Here is a 27,311-nt window from a genome sequence, read left to right as displayed (position 1 = left end):
AACAGCCTCAGAGCTAAACAAGCAAAATGAATCACCCACAGCAAAGGGCCTAGGGGATAACGTTAGTGCTATTCACCGCTTGGTAATAGCTGCTTTCCCAGGCACAGCAGATTTAATGATGGTGCTTAGGACCAGAGTCTTGAATTCAAGGGGAGAATGCTGCTCACACGGTGTGTAAAAGGGTCAGTCTCTCCCAGCAGCTCACACAGCCCCCCGACCACAGGTAATGCCCAGTTCCATGACTGGGATAAACACCCGGCCACAGCACACACAGCGGCTCTGCGATCACCACATCACCAGAGAGCTGCGCGGAGGGGCAGAAGCAGGAGGGTCAGCTAAATCCAACGGCTCTGCAGCGACGGGCTCAGCACTCCGGTGGGCCATAGCGAATCATCCGCGGTTACCCTAAGTTAAAGGGTATTAAACTTGCCTGATTAAAGTGGTTCATACAGTTTAAGCACATATTACGTGCTTCGTATCAGTGAATAAGCAGAAGCTTCTTGCAAAAATACTGCTGAATAGAAATATGCCTAAGCTGAACAGAGCACACAAGCTATTGAGCACTCATGTAGTACTTTACTGGCATAACACCCAGGCACAGAAAAAGGAGACAATTTTTAGGTGCGGACAGACTTCAGTGAATTCAGGGGTTTAGTCTACGCTTGTCATTAGTGCTTGATATCCCTACACTAGAGCTTTAAATTGTTCATCTCTGGCATGCCCCCTTAACCACACAGAATCTATATTTTATTTTCATCTTCAGTGTAAGTACTTGTGAGGGAACTTATGGATTTGCCCATGACCATGTGTGTAACAATTTAATAAAAAGGCAAAAAGCCAGACGTGAGCTTAATTTCAAAGGCACAGCCTGCACAACTTCTCTACTGAAAATGTATCTAATACTACACAAGGATAGCTGACAAACACCTTCCTCACGAGAGTCTGTGCGCCCTGCAGATAAATTGCTGTCTCTCGTAGATTAATCAAGTATTTGGTAGAAGCTCTTCCAACTTGCCTGGGAAACCAAGCGCTGTGTTAACCAGGAGATACCTTTACAAACTGCACAATTCACTTCGGACTTGAAAAACAGAGAAGCTTAAACTTTTTGAAGTGAAACAAAACAAAATAAAACAAAACTCATTTCTCAACTTTTCCAGGTTTGATTGGCTACCCCCCCACGCATGCATACACATACATACATACATGTACACACACACACATGTTTGTGTATGTATTTGCATATACACAACAGTTTAAGCAATATGCTGATTTTCAGAAACTGTCACTATTCTGGTACTCTGCATTATTTTATACCCACCAAGCAGAGATCTGGCTGATTTATATGAAAATGACACTAAACCATTCTTCTTTGTACAGTGTAGTTCAGTGTGACAGAGAAAATCAGTGCCATGGGCAAACCATCAATTCAAATGATTTTCAAACCAACCACAGCATGCATTATAATCCCGTTTTCAGAGTGCTCAGCTGTTAGCTGGTGTCTTTTCAATCCACTGTGAGGCAAACAAGCTTTGTAGCTGGTGATTTTATGACACAAACATCCCTGAAGGAGACAAAGCTGCGGAATGACAATGACAATGAAGAACACAACTGTTAATTATAATTTTAAAATACTTATTTATCAGAAAATTTTGATTTCTTGAAGACACACAGGCCATTACAACAACAAAAAAAGTATACATATATATAATATACTGGACAAGATGTTACACACTGTATTTATTATTAGTTGGAGAAGTTTGTAGTGAATTACCTGGGATACAGCACGTGAGCAGGAACTTGTTACTTCATACTACTGTGGTCTGTCATTCTCAGCATCACTTATCTCCGCTGTTGTTCCAAATATTGTAACAAAACATTGCTGTTTATGTGCCAGAGTCCCTAGCCAGTAACGATAAGCAGCAGCTAATCCCCTACTACACATCTCGAACTTTTAAGCACAGACTAAATTTTGTAATCAAGCTTATCTTGCTGACCTACTTGCTGCCTGTTTGCGATGGCAAACCCTTGCTGTGCCAACTACGGCAAATGCCACTTTGGAAAACTTAATTTCTATCTGACTTAATACAATGTTTTGATTTGCAAAGCAGGGAAGCCAAAAGCATGTAGCTGCTCAGTTCTCGCTAGTCTAAGCTCTGGATAACAGGTTTAGATTTCTCTGCCAAAAACATTCCGTATGTCAGGGTCAAGAAAGAAAAAGAAAATAAATAAACATAAAGTGAAGAGGGGAACTAGCATAGCCTTTCTCTTCCACTCCTGGAGGACAGAGAGACCAGACATACAGGGGATACTGAAGGGCCATTTTTCTGTACGTTCTTATGTGAGGCTTGGAAAAAGGTGGTTACAGGAGAGAAAGAAGGGATGGATGGCTGTGTTTTTGTGCAGCTCTGGTGATCTTTCTGAATGTCCCTTTCCACAAAGCATAATTCCTTTTCTTGCCAAAGGAAGAAGCAAGATAAGAAAATGAACTCAAAGAGCTTGAAAGCCCCTCAGCACTAACTAATGTAAAATCCTTAACGTCCACCATTTTGTCTAGCTCTACCCTTCCAGGAACTGACACGGGACACCCGGCCTTTTCACCCACGTGGGTACTACAGAACAAAGAATTTACTCCCTCTTTTAAGGTGCAAAAAATGTTGAAAGGAAAATTAAATAAAAATAAAATAGAAAATCCCGTTCCCTGTTGAAGATGTGCCAGTTCACATGTGACATAAGAAAGAACAAAGGTTCTGGTCATGCCGAGAATATTTACTCTTTGGTTAGTTCGAGCTAATATCCAGCTCCTCCAAGTCTTGGAGGAAACCCCTGAATTTAACAGGGAAATGTTTGGAGGGACCGTACCAAGAGATGTCTGAATGCAACATAGATACCATCCACGCAAACACATCCCACTTGTCACAGAGGCTGACGGGGTTTTTAGAGGGTGTCAGTTTGGAAGGAGGACACGTTAATCCAGTGGTGGTGGGTGACACCATCTACAATAGTGAGAAAACCGGGTGGTTTTCTCTTGGGGGGAGTGGTGGGAGCTTTGCAGATTATTAAATACTTCAGTAGCCTACTATGGATCACGTCTTGATCTTATTTCTACACCTTTCAAACAAATTTGGATAACAGACAGTTGAAGACAGGAGCCTCCTCATCCTGCAGCTGTACAGCTGTTGATTCTCAACATAACACAGCCAATCCTCCCAAGCAAGTTAGAAACCTGTGACACAGAAGTCATAAGTCAGTTCAGATGAAATAGGTAGGGATCACAAGAAAGAAAAAATGTCTGTGTATGATAAAGCCAATGACTCTGTAACGATCATTTCTCTCAGACGGGGGTACAGGAGGAAATCTAAAAATTAAAGAATCGGAAGAGAGAGGAACCCAAGAGCAGGAAAACACAGACAATGCAGAGGACATTTCCAATATACATTCTGAAAAGCAATGAAATGTGAATTTGAAACAGCTACACAGCAAATGCTAGTCGTTTACTTTCCTGGCAAACAGTCCATGCTAGGGAAACAGCTATATGGAAAAAGAACAGAGGCAACTTTCTGCAATTGTGGGTAAGCTGCTTGTCTGGTTTCACAGTACCTCTTCCCTCAGTGCATTAGTCAGGCTTCTCAGTGAGGCTTCAACAGCAAGGTCACGGGCAGACAGGAGGTCTGTGGGATCAAAACAATGAAGTTTCTCCTGGAAGCATTTCAGAGAGACAAGCCACATATTGTGCCTGTAACACACGCCGCACCCTTACAGTTTACCCTACAAACTATAACAATCAATGTGAATTACTTGCATTAATCCAAAGTGATGGAGAATCACTTGCCTGCTTCTCCCACGAGTAGTCCCGCCATGAAAACCCCAAACTCACCTTCTGGTTTCTGACAGCATTTCAAAGCGCAATTTGATGGCAAACAATTGCTTCCTTCAAGTCAGATCTGCCTTGTCACAGACACAGTAGCATCATCCAGCCTGTTCCTTGGTGAAATCATGAAACGCAGACATTTATGCTTTAAGATTTTCTGAAAAACTGACATTTTACCAGTCATAAATCAGAAAGAGTTATACCTTTGCAAGATCAGAGTAAGTACACCCAGCAAAACTTGATGTATTTAAAATTACTTACTGTAATCCCAAACATGCAGACCGAGATTATCTATTGAAATGCCAGGCATAAGGTATTCATTAACTAAAACCATTCTGTAATTTTATTGATATATTTTGTGGAGTTCACATATTTTTGTACAGCAAACATAACACTGTAGGCCACAAGAAGCTGCAGCACTATTGTTTAATAGCAGCAAGGTATATTTTATAATCAGGGTATGTGGACAATAAATAGTCTGTTTCTTTGGATGTGAATGTTTAAAATGAAGTTCTGCTGCAGCTTCATAATGTGATTGCTATTTTACAGAGCTTATACACAAAAATATATATGCAATCTTTTTGTCTATATTTTATACAAATACAACAGTAGTTTGTGAATACATTTTAAAGTACATATACATGATAAGCAACTCGATTTCCCATATCACAGGATAGCAAATTTTAAATGCAAGAAACATATACAAATTCAGTCTGGAATGCAGGGTTTTCTGTGTTCTTTTTTTTCTATATTTTTGACTCAAAACTTTTATCATTAAAACATTTTAGCATATAAGTCCAAACAATTTTTCCACTAGTTAAAAAATATAATTTCAGCAATCCGAGTCAGGTTTGGGTGTGTCACCATTCCCCAATATACTCTTTTCCCAGTTTTTGTCTAAATTCAAAGGCTTTTAGTAATATACAGTGTGTTCTTCACTCCACACCGTACAAAAAGCCCACATTTAATTTTAATTGTCATCTATTTTTGTGAACAAGAGCTGGGCTTGTCAGCGTTTAAATTTGCATGTCCAAAATTTTACTTTTGCAAGTGCATATGAATACATTGTGGTGTTGTACAAAGTTCATTAATGACAAATTAAGTCACAGTATAAAAATATATCATACAACTATAGGTCTAGTATAGTCCTTTTTTCTATGGGTAAAAATACATCTGAATGAGACAGGGAGGTTTGTAGCACCATGAGAGGAGTTGTATCCCAAGTTACATTAGCAGCATGATCCAATATAACAATATTGCAGGAGTGTTTCTGAGGAGATAAACATTCACTCTGGTTCAACTGTACCACTGAAGCTTATACTGAAAAGTGTTTACATATGATTAGCAATAGTTCTGTGTCACTTCCAGGGCTAGATAACTGTTATCAAAAGACACTGCCTTCCAACAAAGTAAGACACCCTTATTACATAAAAAGCTTTGGGACTATCCAAACACATTTTGAGCTACTGTGGCGTTATTTGCATGTTGAGTGTCACGCTAAGTAGGCTATGGTTTTAATTGTACACTGGGAAGATGCAGGATGGGCAGCTAAGTCTATACAGTTTACTACATACCAGGTAAGTACATTTATTTCAGAGGCTTATCTAGAGACCGAGAAGAATACAGGATAAGCTGCTAAACCAGTGTATGAGACAGACATAACGAAGGATGCAGTCCTGCTCCCCTTGACGTTTACGGATGCAGGATCAGGCCCTAAGTTAACTTCAGACAGCAGCATAGCGTTGATAGCATAGGATAAAAAAAATCTGCATCAAATACTGCGTGTTAAGTATTTCTGCAATAGTTTACCATCCAGAACTCCAGAGGACACAGTTTACAATTGGTGAGGACAAACTCCTAATATTTTTTTTTTGACTGGTATTCAAAATGGCAGTAGAAGACAGTGTAGTTTGAAACATGTAAACCTAGTAAAAACCATTGTAAAACCCTTAAGAAAGACACACTGGTTCTGTGCAATATAGCAAATTGATAAGAAAACACTGTAAAAATGTACCTGTTTAAAATTACAATGTCTACCATTTTGTACACAAAGCATTATACCAAAGGCCTACATATATGTAATCTAATGGCACTTGAAACAAATTATAATAAAAGGTTTTATAATAAAAAGCATAACCTGTAAGAAACTTTCTTAAAAGGTTTAGGTTTTTCTTTTGAAAGTGCTATATCTTGTAATATGTGTAACATAGAGGTTGACCAAGCTTTATTTTAAAAAATATTGGCCTATAATACATGTTTAGCTCACTAGGCAAATGATCCTGAAAATATGTACTCTTAACATTCATTATTAGCTTAATAAAGCAATCAGCTCTGGCTCATGTTTCAGTCAGTATATGGTTTTTAAAAACCGCTACTGCCAAATTAACAATAAATCACTCTATTCCACAATTTACTACTAAATAAAGCACAAGCAACAAGTACACAAAAATATATATATTAAAGAAAAAAAAAAAAAAAGACCTTACTAGAAGTTTAGAAGTTGCACAAAGAGTGGTGCATGATCAGCCAGCCCTCCCCCCTCCCTCAAAGCATCAATTTGAAACCTAGAAAACAGGGTCTAAAAACTGACATTTTAGTAGCGGCCAATAACGACTCTGCCTAAACATTATTTGAAAGCACTAAGGTGTTAACATTGCTTACAGTGTCAAACCTGCTTCCACGTAATCATACATCCTCGCTCAGCGGCACGCTAACTTGGCCGACTGAAGCCCTGACTGAATGAGGTTCAATATCTTGTCTGAGGTCCCTACTTCTCGAGTGAAATGTACGTCTACCTCTGAAGTGAAATGTCAACCCCTGCTCAGGAAGCTAAGGCACTAACCAAGTGGTAAGGACTCCGGCTAAGTACTGAGAACTGGGTGTTGGCCGAGTGTTTGTTGTGATGTGTGTTGTGTTTTTTTTTTTAATCAAGTCTAATCAGAAACGGAGACTGATAAGCAGGTGGCACTGCCTCTTGTTGCATGTTAGATGCGCCACATCAAATCCCTTCCGCGACTTGTCTGGCAGAGCATCTGGCAGCGGCAGGTGAGATTAAACTTACTGGCGATGCCTGAATGAGCAAATTCCTCCGTGCCATACCAAAAACTCCAGCTTTGAAGCTCCTGGTGCCTGCACATTCCCTGCCCAAGAGGAAGAGTGCTGCCCATCAAATCTGCAGCCGCTGCCAGAGCCGCCCGTGAGATGGGGGAGCGCTCGCAGCTTCCCTCTGCCAAGGGGAAGCTCCACGCGGGGCAGAGCCCACCGGAGGAATGAAGTCCATTGATCTTCATTCCTAATTGATTTAAAAGACTGAGAGTAAAGCCAACTTCTCCCTATATGCATTGTGGTTGCTGATTTAAACCAGAATTACATTCTGCTGCATTCACCTTGTGCTCTGTTCACCTGTGTTTTTCTATCCTTTATAAAGGTGACGAGAAAAAAAAAAAAGCAATATTGAACAAATCATTCAACTAAAGATGTAAGTAAGCAAGCGATCTGTTTCATAGAAACCAGAGGAAGCAGTCATGAAGCAGAGCTAAAAGCCCACTTTGAGATAACATGCTCCTAAACCCAAAATCTAGGAGTAGTTTGTAGAATTTCAAAAGGTATTTTCCTTATTAATACATCCTTATTTTAATGCCTTTGGAACACAAACACATTTATAAAAATGTTATCTTTCAGTAATAAAATTTAAATACACATATGTATAAAATAGTAAAACTACACCTGCATATTGCTCCTAGAATTAAAAAAAAAGTAGGAGCTACTGATAAAACATCCGGAGCATGAGCTCCTTAAATGGGAGCAACTTTTGTTTCTGTGAAGTATATTTAGTTTAACCACTTAAAACCTTGTACGAATCCTCATTATTGTTTGAGAGATACTAATGTACTTGATTTCTATTTTTTAATTCCTTGTACAAAAATGACAAGGAAAAGCGTGTTATTGTTGAATTACAGCAAATCTAGTTTGCTTTCATGCATCACAGGTTTGTTTTTTTTTTTTTTCTTTTTCCTCTTTTGGTTATTAGGGGTTGGGGAATAGAATATATTGCATTAGGTAAAAGTGGTGTAAGCAATATGCTTTTACTTCACTCCTAAGAGTCCTGTCTTTAAATCTTGGCAGTGGGCAAAAAGTCCCTAACCAAGTACCCAGGTGTAGAAAGTATGATTAACATCTAACTTGTTGCTTAGGAGGACATAACACACCATGTAACACAACTGAAAAGTTCATTCCAATAAAAAAAAATATCAAAAACTGGTATTTGCAAATTTACATTCACTCTCTGACTGCACACTAATATTGAACTGAAAATAGATACACACTTTCTGGCTGGACTCGATCCACCCTTTGGCGGTGGCAGCTGGGAGAAGACTGATGCCTACAAATGTGAATACGCTATTGGAAGATTCCTATGCAGTACTCTTTCTATGCTACTAAAGAGAAAAAACAGCAAGTTAAGAATTAAAACAAGAACTGCGACAAAATATTCTGCATTACTAAATTACAACACTTTTATATTTCAAGATCAGCCATTAATTTTGCCTGTTTTCCTCTACCAGAGTCATGAAAGCACAACACAGTTCCAAATTCAACTTGAAACTTTTGTCATTTAGGCAAGCAGAGATTCTCTGTTGAAATTCTGTTCAGCCATGATTTTACAAAATTAAACTATATTTTTTCTTCCAATATTCATAACAGGCCACAACAATTTAAGCCAGAAAATGGCAAAATTTGTAACACCTTTTATAATGACTTCAATACAAGTCAAAATGTTATATATATGTACATGTGTATATATGAACTTCTATATATACACATACAAGTTTTCAGAAAAAATCTGAATTCTATATTTATTTAAAAATTTAGAATTGTCATTATAGAACAGATCAGATGTCACCATTTGGGAAAAGTTTTGTTTTTTTTTTTTTGGAAAGGGACTGGGGAATTTTTTTTTCCCAAATCTTTAGGAATCTTTGCGATACATGTTTGAACTGGATTCTTTGCAAATGCTGTAATATATAAAAGGTAAAAACGGTAGTTCCACCACTGACATCAATAAAACAGAGTGGCTGGTATGGTTGAAAAATTTTTTGAAAAGGGATGCATGTTGAAAGTTTGCTTGGGATGACTTTCTAGTGAACATTTTAAATGTGTTAATTGGCAGTGAAAATGAAAACAATACAATGAGACTTTAAAAAAAAAACAACAAAGTAAACACAGCTGAGAATAAACACTTTCAAAACATTAAAAAATTTCTTACTGGCTTCATGAGATTGGTACTGTACAAAAGCAGAGAATTTATAATGTCTTATAGTAGGCACTAAGTTAAAAATGGTCACCTAAGGCATTTCTACAAATAGACAGTAACAAGCCAGCTTTGTACATCCTATTGGAAAGCTTGATGAAATCGTGGTAGGGTGGTGGTTGTGCTTAGACTGCTCGTGAATGCTGCTGACAATGAGTGCAGAGACCCAAGACCTATACTATTGCTAGGATCTTGTGGATCCTGTGTTTGTGGTGGAAGTTGAGTCATAGAAGAATGTGCCTCCTCCTGCGTATAACTCATTCCAAGGTTTCCCACTGAAACAGAAGGATTATAGGGAGGGCCATTTACAGGTATGAAGTTGAACAGCTGAGAAAAGTCCAATGATGGGGTGTTTAGAGGTTCACTAATAGGAACAGAGCCCTTGGAAAGGGAAACCTCCCCAGACCCATCATCTAGTGGCCCTACTTGTGGATCCAGCCCTAGTTTTGATGAAGATGCTTGAGAATCCTGGGATGAAGAAGGCATACCACTTTGCAACTCCATTAAGTAACTTTCTATTTCCCCTTTCAATGGCTGTTCTTTTTCAGGCATAGAAACTGCGTATGAGGTAGAACTGAGCGGATATTTCAACGATAGCTGGTGAGAAGGGTGGACAGACTCCATATCTATTGGACAAGGCATTCCCAATGGTAATGATGTGGCAACCATTTGGTGTGCAGATGCAGAACTCTGCATGGACTGAATCTGAGTGTTGTAGAGATTTAATTGCAAAGTGTTTGTAAATGGCTTTGATGTCAGTTCACTGGAAGGTAAAGACATCACTGGAAGCAGCTCATCCTTAATAGGCACAGAAACGTTGCAGGTAAAGGGATCTAGAAGGTCCATTGGCTCTGTTTTGACCTTCAAAAGTTCTTGGTTGTGACTTTTCTTCATGTGGCGCGTTAGGTGATCCTTCCGCCCAAATCTCTGTGCACAGTACTGACAGAGGAAGTCCTTTCTTCCAGTGTGCACTACCATGTGTCTACGGACATCCTTTCGGGTGTAGAACCGACGATCACAGTGTTCACACTGGTGTTTTTTCTCCTTCACTCCACCCGATGACTTGCCTGCATGAGTTTTTAGGTGCTCCAGCAGCACTCCTGTGCTTTCAAAAGTCTGCAAACATACCTTACAGGTGAGGTCACCGCTTGTTGCTGCATGCAAAGCCAGGTGACGTTTGAACCCAAGCTTGGTATTGTAGTTCTTTCCACATTCTTCACACTTAAAGGCCTCTTTGTTGGGATTGTGTGTATGTAGGTGATTCTTTAGGTGATCTTTTCGGTGAAACATTTTCTCACAATAATTACACTTGTGGGTTTTCTCAGGAGAATGAGTAGCCATATGCCTTTAAACACAGATATATTCTGTAAGTAATTATTTTGATCAAAAAACACACGTGCTCATTTTTTAATGGCAGCTAAATACTACACTAAGGTTGCTTTGCAACAGAACCTTTTAACTGAAAGCATGACGCTACAAAGACAGTTTGACAAATTAAAATATAGCAAAACACGAGCCATTTCTCTTAAATTGACACTTTAGTTTTGGTGGGTTTTAGCTACTGTAACAGGGGTATAAGGGCAAGTATGAAAGTACTTGTGTAAAAGTCCATAGCCAAAAAATTTCAGTCCATACTCTTTTCTTGTGACAATTCCTTATACAAATGAAAATTCTATTCTCATTAAGAAAACAAACAAACAGAAAACAAAAACAGAAAACAAATTAAGAAACAAAATCAAAGACATTAGCTTGCAAACTTATGTAATTTAGATTTCTAGAAACAATCCAATGGCTACTTTTAATTAACACATCCTCTCTGCAATCAGCTGAAGGCGTACACAAATATATACTTTTACACGGCTTAACACGGCCAACATAAAATAGATAATATAATCTGAAAGATAAATAGAGTTTAATACCTTAGTAATTTGTACTTAGAAACAAAGGCCTTGGTGCAGTCTTGTTGTGTGCACTTGTAGGGCCTCTCTCCTGTGTGAGAGTATGAGTGAACCTTTAATTTCTCAACACTGTTAAAGGCCTTGTCACACAGTTGGCAAGGAAAGTTTTTTCTTGGTTTGGTTTCACCACGCTTACGTTTCCCTGAAGGGACTTTCTGGGTATCTCTTACTTCTGACAAATCACCAGGAATGACAGTGGCCATCGCAGCCTAAACCAGGCCTTCTTGTTGGACACTTGGGAATTGCCCAACTCCACTAAATGATTTAGCTTTAGATGGCTTCTCAAGTTTCATGTGGTCGTAAAAGAAAGCAAAAGGGGACTGGAAAAAAAAAATAAGAAACAACTAGTTTGTAACTAAACTTAAATTTTGAAGTTTACTTGCTATGTGATGCTTCTGAATAAAACTTAAAAATAAAATTAGGTTCAGCTGGTCTAATGTAATACCTGTAGGTTTCTTTACACTATTTGCTGCAACTCTTAAAATGCATTGCTCAGGATGAACAGATCCACATATGCCCTGAAATTACACCTCACAACTTTCCCCTCAGGCATTGACGGAGAACAGCAAAGTTTCTGTCAGATTTCAGGAGGCATCAGACAAAGAACTCACTTCAGAACATATGAAGATGGCTTTTGGCAGCTTCAGGTTTCAAAGGAATTAAAGCTGTGCCTGTGGTGTTTGTACGGACATACACACACATGCACGCACACATGCACATACACAGTTATCAAAATGAAAATCTGTACGTCTTGAAACGCAACTGGGTGTTTGAAAATCGATGTGAAAAGCAGTGTTTTGACAGCCTGGGGTGGGGGTGGGGGGCGCAAAGCTCATATTCTCTGATATACCGGCTCATTTTGGTTACTGTCTGTGTGCCTATTCTAGCAAAACGCACACGTTTCCAGTAATTTGTAATGCCAAGTGAAGTTCTCCTCTGCTAACGGAGGCTCAGTGTGTTAATAACAGAAACCTCACAGATTAGGCTTTTTATCAGCCCGGCACGGGAAACCCACATCCTCCTCACACCACCCTGCAAGGCACAAGGGTTTTAAGCGTTGAGGTTAGCTGGGGATGAAGGCTCCTGGTCCTCCGAGAGGACCCCAGCCCCTCCTGGGGTTCTGCACACTGTGAACTAAACCGGCAGCCTTCAGCTCCAGGAGGTGGGTGATGCTCACGTCTGAGTTGTTGCCAAGAACGGCTTTAAACTCGCAATCTGGTAACATATAGTAGCAACTGGGCGCCTGTGATTACAGGGTGCTCAACAATCCTCCATTGTCAGAAGACGCTGACAGCTTTTATTTGATCGCTGGAGCACAATTGCTACTTTAGATACCCAAACCGGTGCTACCCGTGATGGAAAGGGTCAAAGGCGAGGTCTGCAGTGGCAGGGGCAGAGAGGAGGACGGCGGAAGGGCAGCACCCAACGCAAGCAGCGGGCAGGGCCGAAAAGCCCCCAGATTTGGCCTTTCTCTGGCAAAAGCAGCAATCCCCCCCACCCTGGTGTCACGGCCCTGCAGCTGCCACCCGACATGGCCTCCGCTGGCACAGCTGTGCGAGGGGAGGCCAGGCGGCAGCAAGGCCGGGGGCAGAGGCAGGGCTGGGGGCTCGGTGGCCGGCCACCCCCTGTCCCCTGGCAGCAGGGCTGGGGAAGCCGGCAGCTGTTGGGACAGGTGGAGCAGGGCGGCCAGGAGTCAGGCAGGGAGCACCAGGCAGCAGCTGCTCCGGCCTTGTGCCACCTCCCCAGTAAGCAAAACAAACACATCCCAGCTGGCAGCCAGGGGAGGCTCGGTAGCTCGGAGGTCCCTGCCATAGCCCCAGCGTGGCACTGGAAGAAAGCGGGGAGGAAGGAAAGCCTGTGTTTATGTCAGGACGCGGCAGGACAGGACATGAGGGGTGGGGTGACAGGAGGGGGAGAAGGGGATGTGCCTCTTTAATATCTGCATGTGCATTTTTACGAATGCTTCAGATTCGAGATTTCCATTTGAAACGCATATACAGAGCATGTCTTTGTCTATGCCTCTTCCTCCCTCCTCCCCGTAACTTCTCTCTTGTCTTTGTAAGAGGAGAGAAACACTGGCAGAGCAAGATGGAAACCTGCTACCTTTCAACCCTATAGTCTTTGAATAGCAGATTAAGCTATACTATACTCTTAAAGCAAGAAGTTTTGTAAGACCACCTTTCCTCCCCCAAATTTTACACGGAATCACTAGCCTCTTTAAAGATACCCAGCAACAGAAAAGGTGTTTCTTTAAGGACTCTTATTATTTCAGATTTGCCTCTGGCCCATTCCCACTCATGGGACGAAGCTTGGGGACAACGATTCCACGAGTGGGAATGTGCACAGGTCTTCAAAGAATCAGCTTAATTTCAGTTTCTGTCTCATAAGTGACATTCTTGTTTATAAGTGAAAAAAATTACAGTTGTTTGGAGACTTGAGACCAAAGCACTTCTGCAACAAAAGTAAATGAAGACCAATTCCAAACACTTCAATGGAGCTGCCAATGTAATCAAGAGGAGGATCTCATTCACATCAAAGTTGTGATAAGTTTACAGGTTGAAAGATTTTTCAATATACACTTTAATGAGAATCTGGTAATAAAATTTACTGTGCGTCCATAAACAAATACACCGGTCTTCTATGCACATTGGCCTGAAGATAGAATGAAATCTCATTTTAGCCTGTTCTTTCCTGACAACTCAAGTTCTGAGGGAGAAAAAAAAATCCAGCCCCCTCTATGTTTAGATACAGCCTTGTGGGCACCTATGAGACCTGCTTCCCAGAGCGTCCTGAAACACCTACTGCCTCAGTGTGGGGAAGCAGGGCTACCACCTAGTGCCTCCCAGCCAAATCCCCACCTAGCCTGAGGTACAGGCAGCGTTAGTGGCAAAGAGCGAAGGAACTACCTCTACTGCTTGCTGTATGAGAGCGTGCTTAATTTGACCATGCTGGGCCACGGCAGCAAGTGGCTTCCATGCCAAGCAGATGACAAGAGGAGAAGCAGGCACAGCTGGCAGGATGCAGGGAGGGCGATACTGGGTTGAGACGGGACAGCGGACAACAGTACGGGGGTGCACAGACAGTTGTGGGGAGCACTGCGTGGGGGTAGGAACATCTAAGGACAAGAGGACAGGGTACTCTGGTAACGCTGAGGGGCAGGCAGGTGGGGAGCTGAACATGCGTCGAGCTGGAGAGACACAGCATACCAGGCCATGCAGAAGGGCGATGCGCAGGGTCTGACGCGAAGCCAAAGGCAGTGTTTGTTGTGGAACAGCATACGGAGTTTAACTGTTAATTTAAACAACTATCAGCTTCTCACTCCTGTTCTAAATGCAAGGATCACATCTCAGGCTTGAGGCCATCCTATATTCAGGCCAATATTATGTTACTTTCGTCTTCTCCAAAATTTCAGGTGATCTAGTTGCTGTACCAGATGCAACTCAGCACATTCATATGGATGACGAATTCAAGTTTTGTTTCTCTATGATCAAAACTAATTAAGCTGACTTTGAACTGTGTTTAAGTGTCCTTAAAATGCATTATTAGAACAAATATAGTATGGATTCAATCTTTGGCAATGACAGTGTTTTATTAAAAAAAAAAAAAACATGTAAGTACTATTATCTCAGTATCATTTCTCAACAGATGAAGCAGTTAAGAACTTCAGTATTGATTTCTGAATAGCAAATAACCACTTTCATTTTTTTTTCTTGTGGATATATAGACTGAGCAATGGAGATAAAACTTAAAAAAAACACTGATCCTCAAATATTACACTTTCCAAAGACCAGCTGAAAGAATTTTATGAGTAATATTGCCTCTCTGTGTCTCAACATAATATCACTTAAAATCCTCATTCTTATTGGTGCTTTCACAACTGCAGGATGAGTGATTATATGCAGTATCAAATATAACAAACACATTACACAAAAGCTCATATATAATACTATTTTTAAAGAAGCATATACTTAAAGCAGGAATAAAGCAGCCTCTGTTCAATGCACACCTGATGTTTGCCCACTAAAGTCCTCAGATTTTGGTCTTAACCAGTTCCGCTGACTCTTCTTGGAGGAAACCAGAATCCAGTACTTCCCATTTTTACTGGTCTGAAAAACAAAAGGAAGAATGGACTAGACTCTAGTGAAACCAGTATATTCAGAAAGTCTGGGATGTGGTAAGACCGGGGGTTGAAAAGGATCAGAAAGGAAAAGTTAAAAGGGATACAGCCAACCCATGCACAGAACATTAAGTACTGTTAATTATAAACTTTATGAATCAATTGCTCTTGCATTATCAGTAGCAATTAATGCACTTCAATTTCCAGTATACTTACATCATTTCAACTAACTCTACACTGGACAGTAAAAAAAAACATAAATAAAATTAGACAAAAGCAAAGGAGTTTTCAATAAAGTTAAAACAAACCAAGAAATCCACAGACCACAAATAATTTAGAAATAGCAGTGAAACATGTAAAACGCTGGGCCCAGACTTGAGTTTCTTACTCAGAAAGGACTGAATAAGAGAAGATTTCTGGATTAGGCCCAACTTTACTAGAACCTAATGCCTTTATTCTGCTTAATTATACAGGAAATAGCAGCTTAAAAGGTGACCTGCAAAGGAAAATAAAATTAATTTAAAAAAAATAATAAAGCATCCTAATGATGTACGCGCTACAGGTAAATCCCACTAGAGGGCAAGTCTAGGTGTGCCTGAGCAAATCCAGAGGGCCTTTCTGGAATTTCCCTTACATCCCCCTTTTCCCTGCCACCATCCTTTTTAAAATTGCAGTACATCTTCCTTTTCTTGCCAGAAGGCCTCCTGGACGACACAGGTGTATACTGAAAACATGCTCAATGCCTGATTTTGGTGGAGAGGTTTATCCCCTCCATCTCCTCCAAGTATGCAAGGGCAAAGCCCTGTATAGTGCACATACCCTATGTGACCTATTCAGCTGAAGGTATCTGATAGGAGCCCTGGAATAACACAACATTGACCCCCACACAGTTTTCCAGTCTCATTTTCCATTCTCTCTGTTCAAGTTTTCTTTATTTTGGTACCAAATTCAGCTTTGCGCAGCCCCAGCTTCCTCTGCTGGTAAGCACAAATGTAAGCTAACTGGCATGCTTGAACACCTGTCAAAGGCAGAAGTGCTTCACAACAACCCACTGAAGCCTTCTGGCAGCCGTGCAGCATTTATGGGGGGCTTTTTACGTACAGGCAGGTGGCAGAAACAGCTCCAGTACCCAAACCAAAACTGGAAGCTTTGTTTTCAACTAATGAGAAAGAGAGGAGACTCAACTCTCGCCTCCTCTTTCAGAGGTCCCCGCATCACTCTGTTTTTGGGAGAAAATGCTGATGACTCCTTGCTCCCTCTCCCAGCAAGACCATTATAAATCAGTTACCCTGTGATGCCTATCTCAACATATCCCACTGTCACAGCAGAAAGGAAGTGCTTCATTATCCAAATGTTTCTCCTAAAGTAGCTCACAATAAGCAGACAGCATTTCAGACAGCCACAAAAATTTAATGAATTAAGTCCTAAGGGACTCAGTCCCTTCACTATTGGTATTTACAGACTATTTCCAGTTAAAAAAAAAAAAAAGTGTAAAATAATATAACAAATATAATGCTCTCTCAACTGTATTCAACGTTTTTCATTTAAATGCTTATGGTACTGAATTCTCACATCTGAAGGAGCTCTAGCAAAAAGTAGATGGCCTTAGGCACTGGCCATCAGAGGCATGGAAAGACTATCCTAGCAAGGGAAACGGGAGCAATGGGAGCAAGTAAGGATGGTAAATGCCAGATGTACTTAAAATACTGAACGGAATGAAGGTGGAAAAGTCAGGTGCTCTTTCTTATTCATTACCTCACAAATATAGCTAAATCTCAATGCAGTGGATCCAGATGAGGGCAATGCAGGATCTCAACTTCTACAAGACCATTATTAAGTCAAGGAGTTCAACAAGATACATACAAAAGAGGAGACGTTTGAATGAATGGCAAGAAGATCTGCCACATTTGATGAAATTAAACGAAAACACAAGATAAAAAAAAAACAATGCTTCATGGCAGTAAGTCAGCTATTGGATAAAGGACTTTCTCCTATACACAGGATACCACAGTTGTCCATTATAATGCTGATTTTTAGACCACCTTCTTCAGAAGCTTTTGGTGCTAGAAAATCTCTGAGGCGGAATACTGGACAAAGACTTACCATTCTTCTCGTAACTGCTTATAGTGTTACTAAGCTTTCCTCTCAACCAGATGAGATAGAAACAATTTTTAATGAATATTAAAGCTCAAATTATTCTTCACATGAAGCAGAGAAGCATCACAATGCAAAATGCATTGTTACATGCACATACATGCCTGAAACCCACATGGGAATTTGTACCAAAACAGACTTCCATAATTTATCAGATTATAATTCTTAGAAATTATCAGATTTCTAGTATCCATGAGGCGTTAATTTTGCCAACCCTACAAACACTCAGATAATTGCCAGTTAGACAATATTTTAATTTACCAGGTCTAAGGAGTCAAAGGAAAAAAAAAGCCCCCAAACACTAGACTAAATCACTTATTCCTGCTTTCGATAATAAAAAGAGAGACATTTGTTTTTTCAAAATTCGCAGGTCATCTTTAAGAATCTGGAAAAATAGCTGCATTTGGAAATGTTTTAAAACATGATTTGTATATGTAAACTAAAAGGATAATGAAGACATTAAACAAACACAACCAATAATCCTCCCCCTAGCTTGCATTTCTTACATTTGTTGAGAGCGTCCAAACACAATAAAGGAAAATGTCAGTGTCGTGGTTATTTTCTTTCAAAATAAGGGAGTTATAATGAGAACACAGTATTGAGAACACAGTATCTGTCAGCAAGTGTCATTGCATTTTGAATACAGAGCAGTGCATCAAGTTTCGATTCTTGAAATTCACCAGTTTATAAAGCAGAACAAAGGTCTTAGAAACATCAGTCCTAATAATGACAGAATTAAATATTCAACAGCATTACAGAGTCATCTTGGGTTTTAAATATTTCTTTAAGGAAACAAAATGAAAAGTGGTTACTTACCCTATGGAAACTGTGATTCTTTAAGAAGTGCTGTCCGCACAGATCCCAGGTGAGCAAGTACTCACGTGAACAGGACCAAGTTCTCTGAAGACAATAATGTCCATCCAGGCTGTGCCTGTCTACCCTCAACGACTGCTACCATCAGTGGCGTAAGGCAAGGGACTCCCAAACTGTGCTGTGCACATCCTTACGACACCCAGCGTGGTGTGCAGCAAGAGCATCTCCAAACTCTGCTTTCCACGCACGCTGTGGGCTAAGAGCCATTTTGTACACGCTGCCACCAGCATGCTGCTTTGAAAAGTGGCCACCTCCAGCTTCAGCGTCTGCTCCCGGGTGGAAACACTGCCTGCTGCAGCCCTGCCGGTCCCAGTCCTGTGCTCCTGCCTCAGGAGTTTGGATGCTGGATGAGAGGGGGCTGGAAGGTTTGTGGTGGCTGATAAAGGAGCCAGGCCCTGGGCTTGGCAGGGAGAGGGAAATACGTGGGCAGAGGTCAATGGCCTGGCTGGGAGTGTGGCATGAGGTCAGGAAAGCTGAAACACAGATGGACATCCCAGTTTGGGAAGATGGAGGATGAATACGTGTAGCCAAGGAAGACAGGAGCTGCAGCTGCTAAGGATGGTAATGGAGAAAACCATTACCAAGTTTAGGATGACCCAGTCTGACCTCCCTCAGATTTGTTACTAAGGAGTAAAAAGATTCCTTCAGAGTGAAGGACAGATCGCTTGTGGTGCCTCTGTGGAGAACACGTCTGGAAGAACCACAGTTACTGTAGCAGAAAAGCCACTTCTTTTCTTTATTGGGTGACTAATAAGTATTGGAAGAGGAGCTAAAATACTGACTGAGGAAACCTGCTCTGGCACACCGAGCAGTCAGGCGATGGCAGTGGTAAGGAGTAGCAGGGGGAGCAGAGCTATGGAAGCATCCAGCAGTCAATGCAGCCGCTTCCTTTGGTGTAGAAGAGCCAAGACAGCAGTCAGACAGCACCCCCACTACAGAGAAGCAGAACTGAACTACGAAACTCCTCACCAGGTCTGCCTGTCTCAGCCAAGGCCATCAAAAATGTGCAAATATCATCAGAGCTCCTGAAGATGAAGGAGTGGGTTAAGACAACTGAAGAAGGAGCACCACTTAGTCTCCTCACGCTTTCCTTGCTCTGTGGGCTTGCACACATGCTTGTCATTAGGCAGTTCAGTTTGCGGAGGTGTGGATTTAACCCTCCTTCCATCAAACTCCTCTGCTAGGCCACAGAAGGGGCTGTGAGCACAAGTGGCAAAGTGCTTGCAGTGCTCCAGGACAGCACGCTGGGACCTGCAGGCCTGCAAGGCTCCGCCATCCTTCCCAGATCATCAAGGGTCACCAGGCCTACTGCACACTTGCTTTGACCTCAGGGCAAGCGGTAGGTCTCAGTCCACCTGACCTGGTAGAAAGACGCTTGACTTTTGCAGGAGACTCATCTTAAAGCAGATGTAGGTAGCAGGTCAGCCTCCAACATGGGTCTTCCAGAGGTGCCTCTTACTGAGAGCGATCTTTCGGTAAGGGAGAATCTCAGCTGGAAAAGTTGATCCCACCAATGGAAACAGTCAGGCACGTAAGAAAAATCCATGCTTAACTGGCAAAGATGCTGAAGTTCTGATGACTTCAGGGCTGCCCTTCTCAGTGCTGAATTAAAATCAGTCTTCTGACAGATGCAGGGGTCTATGACACTCTTTGTTCTTGGCAGGTGATCTGATACACATTTATTTGAACGGCATGTCACTTTTTAAAGGAAACAGCCAGTAAAGCCTATTCACCTTTGGCACCCTTGTTTAGAAGGACAATCCTGTCACTGGTAGGAAGATTCTCCCCAGTTTGCTCCAGTGAGACCGATAACCAGAAGGTGCTTTAACCAGGGAGCTTACCGAAGCCAGGAGAGGCTCACTTCTGCATTTCCACAAAATGATACTTCATCTAATTTTCTGCTTACTTTATTGTGTAATTTGGAAGAGATTTGAACAGCAAACAACATGTACGCACATGCTTCACCCCTAAGCAAAGAAGACACCTGGCACGACCGTCTATAAACACGGCACTGCCAAATGGCAGGAGGGACAGCTTTCAAACCCCCAGAGCCCTGCCTTCAGCCATCGTGGCCTTTTGTATGGGAGGTAGCGAGAGGAAGAGAGCCAACAGGTACATTACCTTGTAGTAACAGAACTGGTTGAGGTTTTTACAGCTGCTGTTCTCTCACAAGCCTACGGGAAGAAGTGAAAAGTCCAAGGGATCCACACAGAGGCCCTTAGGGTTGGTGAGATGGCATTGACAGGTGGGTCTCAATGTCATCAAACTTGGCCTTTTATAGTTTTAGACAACAGATATCATAAATAATTGTTCAAAGATGTAGACACTAGCCCTATTGTACAATAGCATTTCATGTAAGGGGAGCACACACATAAACAAACTAATCACAAAAGAACTGATAAGTGTTGGTTTTTTTTTTAAATATATATATATATACACGGCCGTATTTATCTTATCTTGAACTTCTTACAGCAGGAAGCCAAGTTCAGAAGAACCCTTTTCCACAGAATCAAATTCTAGTCTACCGTACGCATGGTCCTTCGTGGTGGGACAGCAGTGAGAGCAGGCATGGGCTGTGGTAAGACAAAACAAAACCCAAGCATGCACCAGGAGAATTGATCATTAAAGCTACTGCAGGAAAAATGAAATGGTGTGGGCAAAATAATGAAAATATCTACCCAGTGATCTTGGGTATAAACACAAGAATGACTTAGAGATAACAATACAGAAGGCTTCACCCCCAGGGAAACAGTCTAACAGCTAAAACATAAGGAATTAACATAAGCACTGAAACTAACACCAGGCAACCATCGTGGTCTATTGTTAGTGACAGCACACTGCTAATACCTAGTGCGTGTGCAACAACGGCCATGCTGCAAAGCGTACTATGTACAAGGCACAAAAATACAAGAATTAAGATACTTCATCAAATTCAAAACTTTAACAAAGCCTTTTTTTTTTTTTTCTTGAAACACATCCACAAAACAGAGAAACTTGCTGAAACTGCATAAAATTGAGTGGGGATAAACAACCGTACCCTTTCAAACTAGTGTGAAAGATGGGTAGGCAAGAGGAACAAATGTGCTCACTAAGATGCCCAGACCCACTTCGTGTTTCCGTGAATAAACAAACAGATCCCACTAGTAAACATTTGTTAAATATACATTTTTTTTCAACTTAATAAAGGAAACATCTGGGGGAAAAAATCTAAATTGCTGTGGAACAATGGCCACTATATGAAGACAGCATTCATCTAGATTTGACTACTACATGCAACACTTTTTTCATGATCATGAAACAATCTGCAAATCTTAAAAAGCTGTACTACAGTCACGAAATATGGACAATCAGTTTTTTAATTTTAGAAAATAACTCATAACATGCTAGAAAGAGTATTATATAACTTTTTTTCAGAATATATAAAAAATCCTATCATGCTTATCTTTTTTTTTCTTCTTAAGTTTCTGGAAAAGTAGAAAACAAATTCACCAAAGTTTATTTTATCATGACTTAATAGTCTGTAATTTAAAAACAAAACAAAACAGAATTTCAGAATGCTAACCAGCATCTCTTTGTGGGCTTTCCATATTTTAAATTACTTAGGTCCACTTTAAATCTTGAGAGCTCAGTTTTGGTTACTAAATGTTCCAAAGGATTCCAAAGAGCTGCCTAGAGTTTAACCCATCTGATGCTTGCGGTTTTACGGGCTTTTTAAGAATCTCCATGGCACTGCTTAGAAGTTTCTCTAAAAATTTTGGAAAGATTGTGATACAAACAATGTTGATGCTGTAATTATTTTTAGAATGTTTAAAACCTGCAGAAGTACTTTTATGTATTTTGGAGTTAAAACACACACACCAAAAACTACCAGGAAAACAATCTACATTCATGATGCTGCTGATGATTATGTGAAAGCAAACATTGGTTACTACATGATCTGCATATAGGACTATGGCATTTTTATAATAAACCCTAAACAAAAGCAAATCCTGCATATGTACAAGCAAACACAGATAGGAAATGTGCCTATGAGATCCTACACTACTACAATTAAGAATTAATTGACGTCTATATGAAACATTATTTTCCTTTGTCCCAAGAGTGAAACAAGACATTCTTAGATCTAAGAAGATGAGAGTAAGTGTGTGGGACAGATTAACGGTACATCTAGCCCAGTATTCTGTCTCCAGTAATAGCCAAAAGAACAGAACAGGTCACAACTGCGTGACATTTCTTACCAATACTCTTCTGACCTGCAACTATTTTCATGTCAGGGGCCTCCTGAACCATTATACAGTTTCTGTTAATTTAGCAACTTTCAGCACATCATTCTTCCAAGCAGTAGTTCAGGTTCCCCTTGGAAACCATATCCCTTTCTAATATCCACAGCATACTTTAGAAAAGTCGTCCCACAGGTCTCTCCGCTACCAATTTTATGGAGAACCTTTTGAAGGCTTAGAAGCAGCCTTCTCCCTTAGCTTTGTATGCTCTTTTTCTTGTCCTTCTACTGTTCTTCACAGCTGGCTCCCTTCTTCATAGTAAACTTGCTCACCCACTTGCTCATCCCCTAACTTACACCATTTATGAATGTGATGAACAGCACAGATCTCTGTGGAATCTAAGTGGGACACTCCTTTAATTCTTTACTTCTTTTTACTTCTACCTTTTGATCCTACCTTTAATACGTCATTTATCTGTGCAAAGACCTAAAGACACTCCCTCTTGCATTATAGCTCCTTAGTTGCCTTAAAAAGCCTTTGATATAGTTTACTTGGGAGTTTTGAACCAGAACATCTTTAATTCTCGCTGATGCCTCCAAAGAACTCCAACATGACCCTAAAACAGGGCTCTCTTTTACTGTTCCCAAATCATACCTACCCAGGTGGCCACCAATTCTATGCTTTATTGTGGCTTCTATCAAAACTGACTGATAGACATTTCAGATTAACCTGCTGCAGGCCTGCCTGTCTCGGACCACCCCCAAAACTGATTTACATCCTTACATTTCAGATTTTTTTTCTAAACCTGCATACTTGAGGATATACCACTTAAACAACATAATTAGGTTGCAGAGCACAACTAGGTAGACAGAAATTTAAAAGCTTTATTTTTCTGAGAAAGAGTCATCTGCCCTGAATTATAATACAAGATGTTTTTAACAGTTTCAATGATCTGTCACGTAAAAGGGTTTCTGGTACCGTGGTCTGCCCGGTGGAATTCACAATGACACTGGTGAACTGAAAACAAACTCCACTCACGTCTATTACCATACAGCATAATCTTGTGCAGCTAGTGATCCCGGCTCAGCCGGAGACAGACAGACCAAACTGGAACGGCACAGAAAAAAGCAGCCACCAGTCACGCTACTTTGTGCTGTGCTCATCATTTAAGCTGAAAATGTAAAACTTACCAAAGAGCTCAGTAATTTCACTTGAAGGTCTGCTATGCAGACAGCACAAAGGAACTGGCTGTACTGGAGAAATTAACAGGGTGCCAGAAGGCAGGGACAGGTTTTAAATAGCTAAGTCTGTAAAATAAGCAGGGACTAGAAAGTCAGAAAACACTGGACTACAACAATCCAACCAGTGATTCATCCTTTGGGCTTGGAGAAATCCTCTACCCCACCGCAATTTTTGTCTGCTGAGGGAGAAAACACCCATCTCAGTAACACAAGCTCCAAGAGGGGCAAGGCGGTGGGAGGAAGTGTCTGAAAAATCACAATACCATACGGAAGCTGAAGTGACTGCAACAGGGCGAGACCATTCATAGGAGAGTTAGATTTGCCTCACAAAGTTAGGTTAGATGGTTGGGAAGCTCACACATGGGACAGACAACTCCTGACAGAGAAATAAAGTGACTGAGAGAAAGGGTAGCCTCCCCCCTGTACCTATTACACATCCTGAGTTTACATGGTGTCTTATGCAGCAGCCCAAAGAACACAGCAGAAGCCCAGTCCTGTCCTTACTCACACAGCCTGAAAAACATTGGCTGCGGCTCAAACAGGGCTTAGCATTGCTTTTTTTTTTTCTTTTTTTTTTAAATAACCTCAGGTTTTTATATGATTTATTGGTGCTATTTCAATTAAAACATTGATCATGACTGCCCCATCTCCTCTGCTTCTTATCCCAGCCCCCGAAGTAAAGCAAAAAGTAAGAAAGAGTGCCCAATTTCTAAGCAGCAGCAAATCCTCCAACACACCCGACAGTCAAAGAACTGCTGCTCTATCTGAAAAGAAAACAACTTCATAAATTGCTGTAGCCTTACATTAAATAAGAAGTGTCACTTACAGTTAGCCAAGATGGCCTTTGCTACTATTGCAAAGATGCTGGATGACTGTAGCATATGAGCTTATGAGCTAAAACACAAAAGACTGAGGAAAGGATAAGTAAAGACGCAGAATACTTAAGGTAGAAACAAAACATATATTCTGAGAGATTCGATAGGTTCTGCTGCTTGACATCTCAGGTAAAGGTCTATTGCCACATGTATGCGAATGACTTAAAAGAGTATGGAGCAAGGGACAACATGCAGCAACGAAGCAAATCCCTCTTCAAGCTGGTCAGTTGTCTGCATCAAAGCTGTTGTCAACGAGCCTTTTGCAACCTGTGCAGCACAGGCACCGCAGGTATTTTTGACTCGGTTCTTACATACCAGCTTCATCTACGCAGCGCTGTTAGCATACACATAACCAGCCCGCTCTGCTTATGCAGAACCCACAGGGTGCCTGCACGCTGTTGTGTTAAGAGAGCATCCTTGCTAATGAGGTAAGGACACAGCTCTGCGTTTTTTCCCATTTCCCATTCGGCATGCTGAGCAGTTTGTGCGCAGTGCTCTGCTGCAATGTGTCATGCAACATACTTTGGGGTGCATACCTGAATCTGTAAGAATTGAGATGTGACGCCAGACTGCTGAACAACTAAAAGCACTCATGCATAATTTAGACCTAGACGACTGAGCGCAGCAGAGGGAGATGAAGCCAGGCAGTTAGGAACTGGAGCAGCCACCTGGAGAGCAACTTCTGGAATCAGGAGACTGGCAGCAACTGCTAGTTTCACGCAGCAAAGGCAGAACTTCCCAAAAAGTCCATACAGAGCCTGCCCTGGAGCTACAAGACTAATCTGGGAGCTCCTATCAGTCTGATGAAATGTCATCAGCATGCAGTCACCAAACAGTTTTGCCATTAATCATCAGATAATCAGCTCGTTACTGGCAGGGCAACCAAGCCAGGAAGGCTCACAGCAGCGTGATGAGGTTGCTCCACGGCACGTCAATGCGCAGGAGGTCACGTACAGCTCTGAAGGGATAGGGCTGCTCGCTGGCACAGAAGCAGGTGGCGAGAAACAGACCTCTTCCCTGCTCTATCCCCACCTCTGCCTCCCAAACGCACAGACTTAGGGCTTCACCAAGACCGCGTATTCCCTCACAGCCCTGCCAGACACAGTTTATCACAGTAAGCATTCACTGGCACTAATGTTAGGTGGTCTGTGATGAAGATTTTACATCCTGCAAAGTAATTTTTGCTCTCCGCAATCCAAGACACCAGTGTAATCAAGAGTTCTCTATTTTTTTTTTAAAGCAACTTAGTCCAGACACCAGTTCCCTGATTTGCAAGCCTACGTGAAGTGACGGTAGAAACACGCACACATGACTTTGCCTTGAACAGCTGCAGACTGCCAGCGGGGCAGGCTTCCAGAAAGGTGGAAGGAAGACGGTGACAAAAAGGATGGAATAAAAACAGTCTTATGACTGTATGGTATGCAGCAATGTTTCATGCACGTTATGGGAAAAAATCCTGGAGGGCAGATGGAAACATGAAGTGGAGATGCTTTCGTGAGTCCCAGAGTACATTCCTCTAACAAGCTGTCCAACAAGACGCCTGAGCTCCTTTCCTGCTGCGGGAAAGTAGCTGTAAACTAGTGAAAAATTTGCAATCAAAAAGGTATGTTTTACTTTAATTTTATTTTTAATATGTTGTGACGGGATGAGCTTTACATAAGTCATGTATTCAACTCGTGTTTCAGACAAGTGTTCAGAAAAGGGATTTATTTACTGATTTAGCTGATGGTACTTTTTGAATAATAATTAAAAAAAGACCTTAAAAACAGTAGGTTGTGCAAGGAGTGAGATCCCAAATACTGTCAGGAAACATTTCTAATTAACTCAGCTAGCATAGTGGTCTCATTTTGGAACACCATCTATGTTTTGCTGGGTGCTGGAGGTAGATGTGAAATGCTTGACCGGTGTTTTGCTACAACTGTTTATGTTTAGCACCTTTGTATTGCCTGTTTCTTGTCCCCTTCCAGAACTGCATAATCCATTTCAATCTTCTGTGACTTCTCCAGGAAACCCTCCTTTCACCATTCTGCCTTTGCAACCTCCCACTGAGCTGACAATTTCAAGGTTCAGATCCACCTTTCATTTATCTTCTGAAATCTGATGGCTATCTTTTAGCTAATAACTCCCCTCTTCATATGGGCTGCGGCTTTTTATGCGCTAAGAGAAATCAGAAAAAAATAAAGATGTTACCACTCACCCCACTTATTACAAGCTACTTCAATAATGCTAACTAGGTTTTTCCCTCTCGACCACATCCAAACTCTTTTCCCCCAACTTTTCTTTTCACCGTGTTCCCTTCAAAACTGCAGGATGCTTTCCAAATTACTTCCACATACTACATATGCTGTTGTAGCTTTTTCTGGGGCATACGGAATGGGGTAAGTTGGTTGCTATTGTTTCGAAACTTGAAATGGTCAGGCACTGCTGGGTAGGCATTTGAATATAAAGTTCTGGTTGTTGTTTTTTTGTTTGTTTTTTTAAAGAAAAAAAGACAGTAGGCATTATATTTGTAACTGTACACATGCGCAACTAACTGTCCTTATGCTGAAGGATATTACTCCCTGGCAAATTCCTGGGAGGTGCAAGGGCCTCATTTATAAAGACAACAGGCAAACTCGGATAATGCACTACAAGGTTACCTGCTAACAAGATAAATTAACATTTCCTAGAAGGAAAAAAAAAAAAAAAAAAAAAGGA

At 41.2% G+C, this 27,311-nt stretch overlaps 1 protein-coding gene across 4 annotated transcripts in view; it reads right to left on the bottom strand.

Moving 5' to 3' along the window:
• Positions 1-4,184: 4,184 nt before the first annotated feature.
• PLAG1 (PLAG1 zinc finger) overlaps positions 4,185-27,311 on the bottom strand; it is a 51,270-nt gene continuing 28,143 nt past the window's right edge. For 2 of the 4 annotated variants that reach the window (XM_083825249.1, XM_083825250.1), the window contains exons 2-4: positions 15,141-15,240; positions 11,096-11,454; positions 4,185-10,521 (exon numbers count right to left, since the gene is read on the bottom strand). In XM_083825249.1, the coding sequence (XP_083681375.1) occupies positions 9,258-10,521; positions 11,096-11,337 (1,506 nt within the window). In that variant the 5' untranslated portion in view covers positions 11,338-11,454; positions 15,141-15,240 and the 3' untranslated portion in view covers positions 4,185-9,257. The remainder of the gene's footprint in view (positions 10,522-11,095; positions 11,455-15,140; positions 15,241-27,311) is intronic. The other 2 variants (XM_083825251.1, XM_083825252.1) reach the window with 1 other exon arrangement.

Source organism: Anser anser (genome assembly GCF_964211835.1).
Source record: "Anser anser genome assembly, chromosome: 2".
Lineage (NCBI taxonomy): Eukaryota > Metazoa > Chordata > Aves > Anseriformes > Anatidae > Anser > Anser anser.
This window is presented reverse-complemented; position numbering and strand designations above follow the sequence as displayed.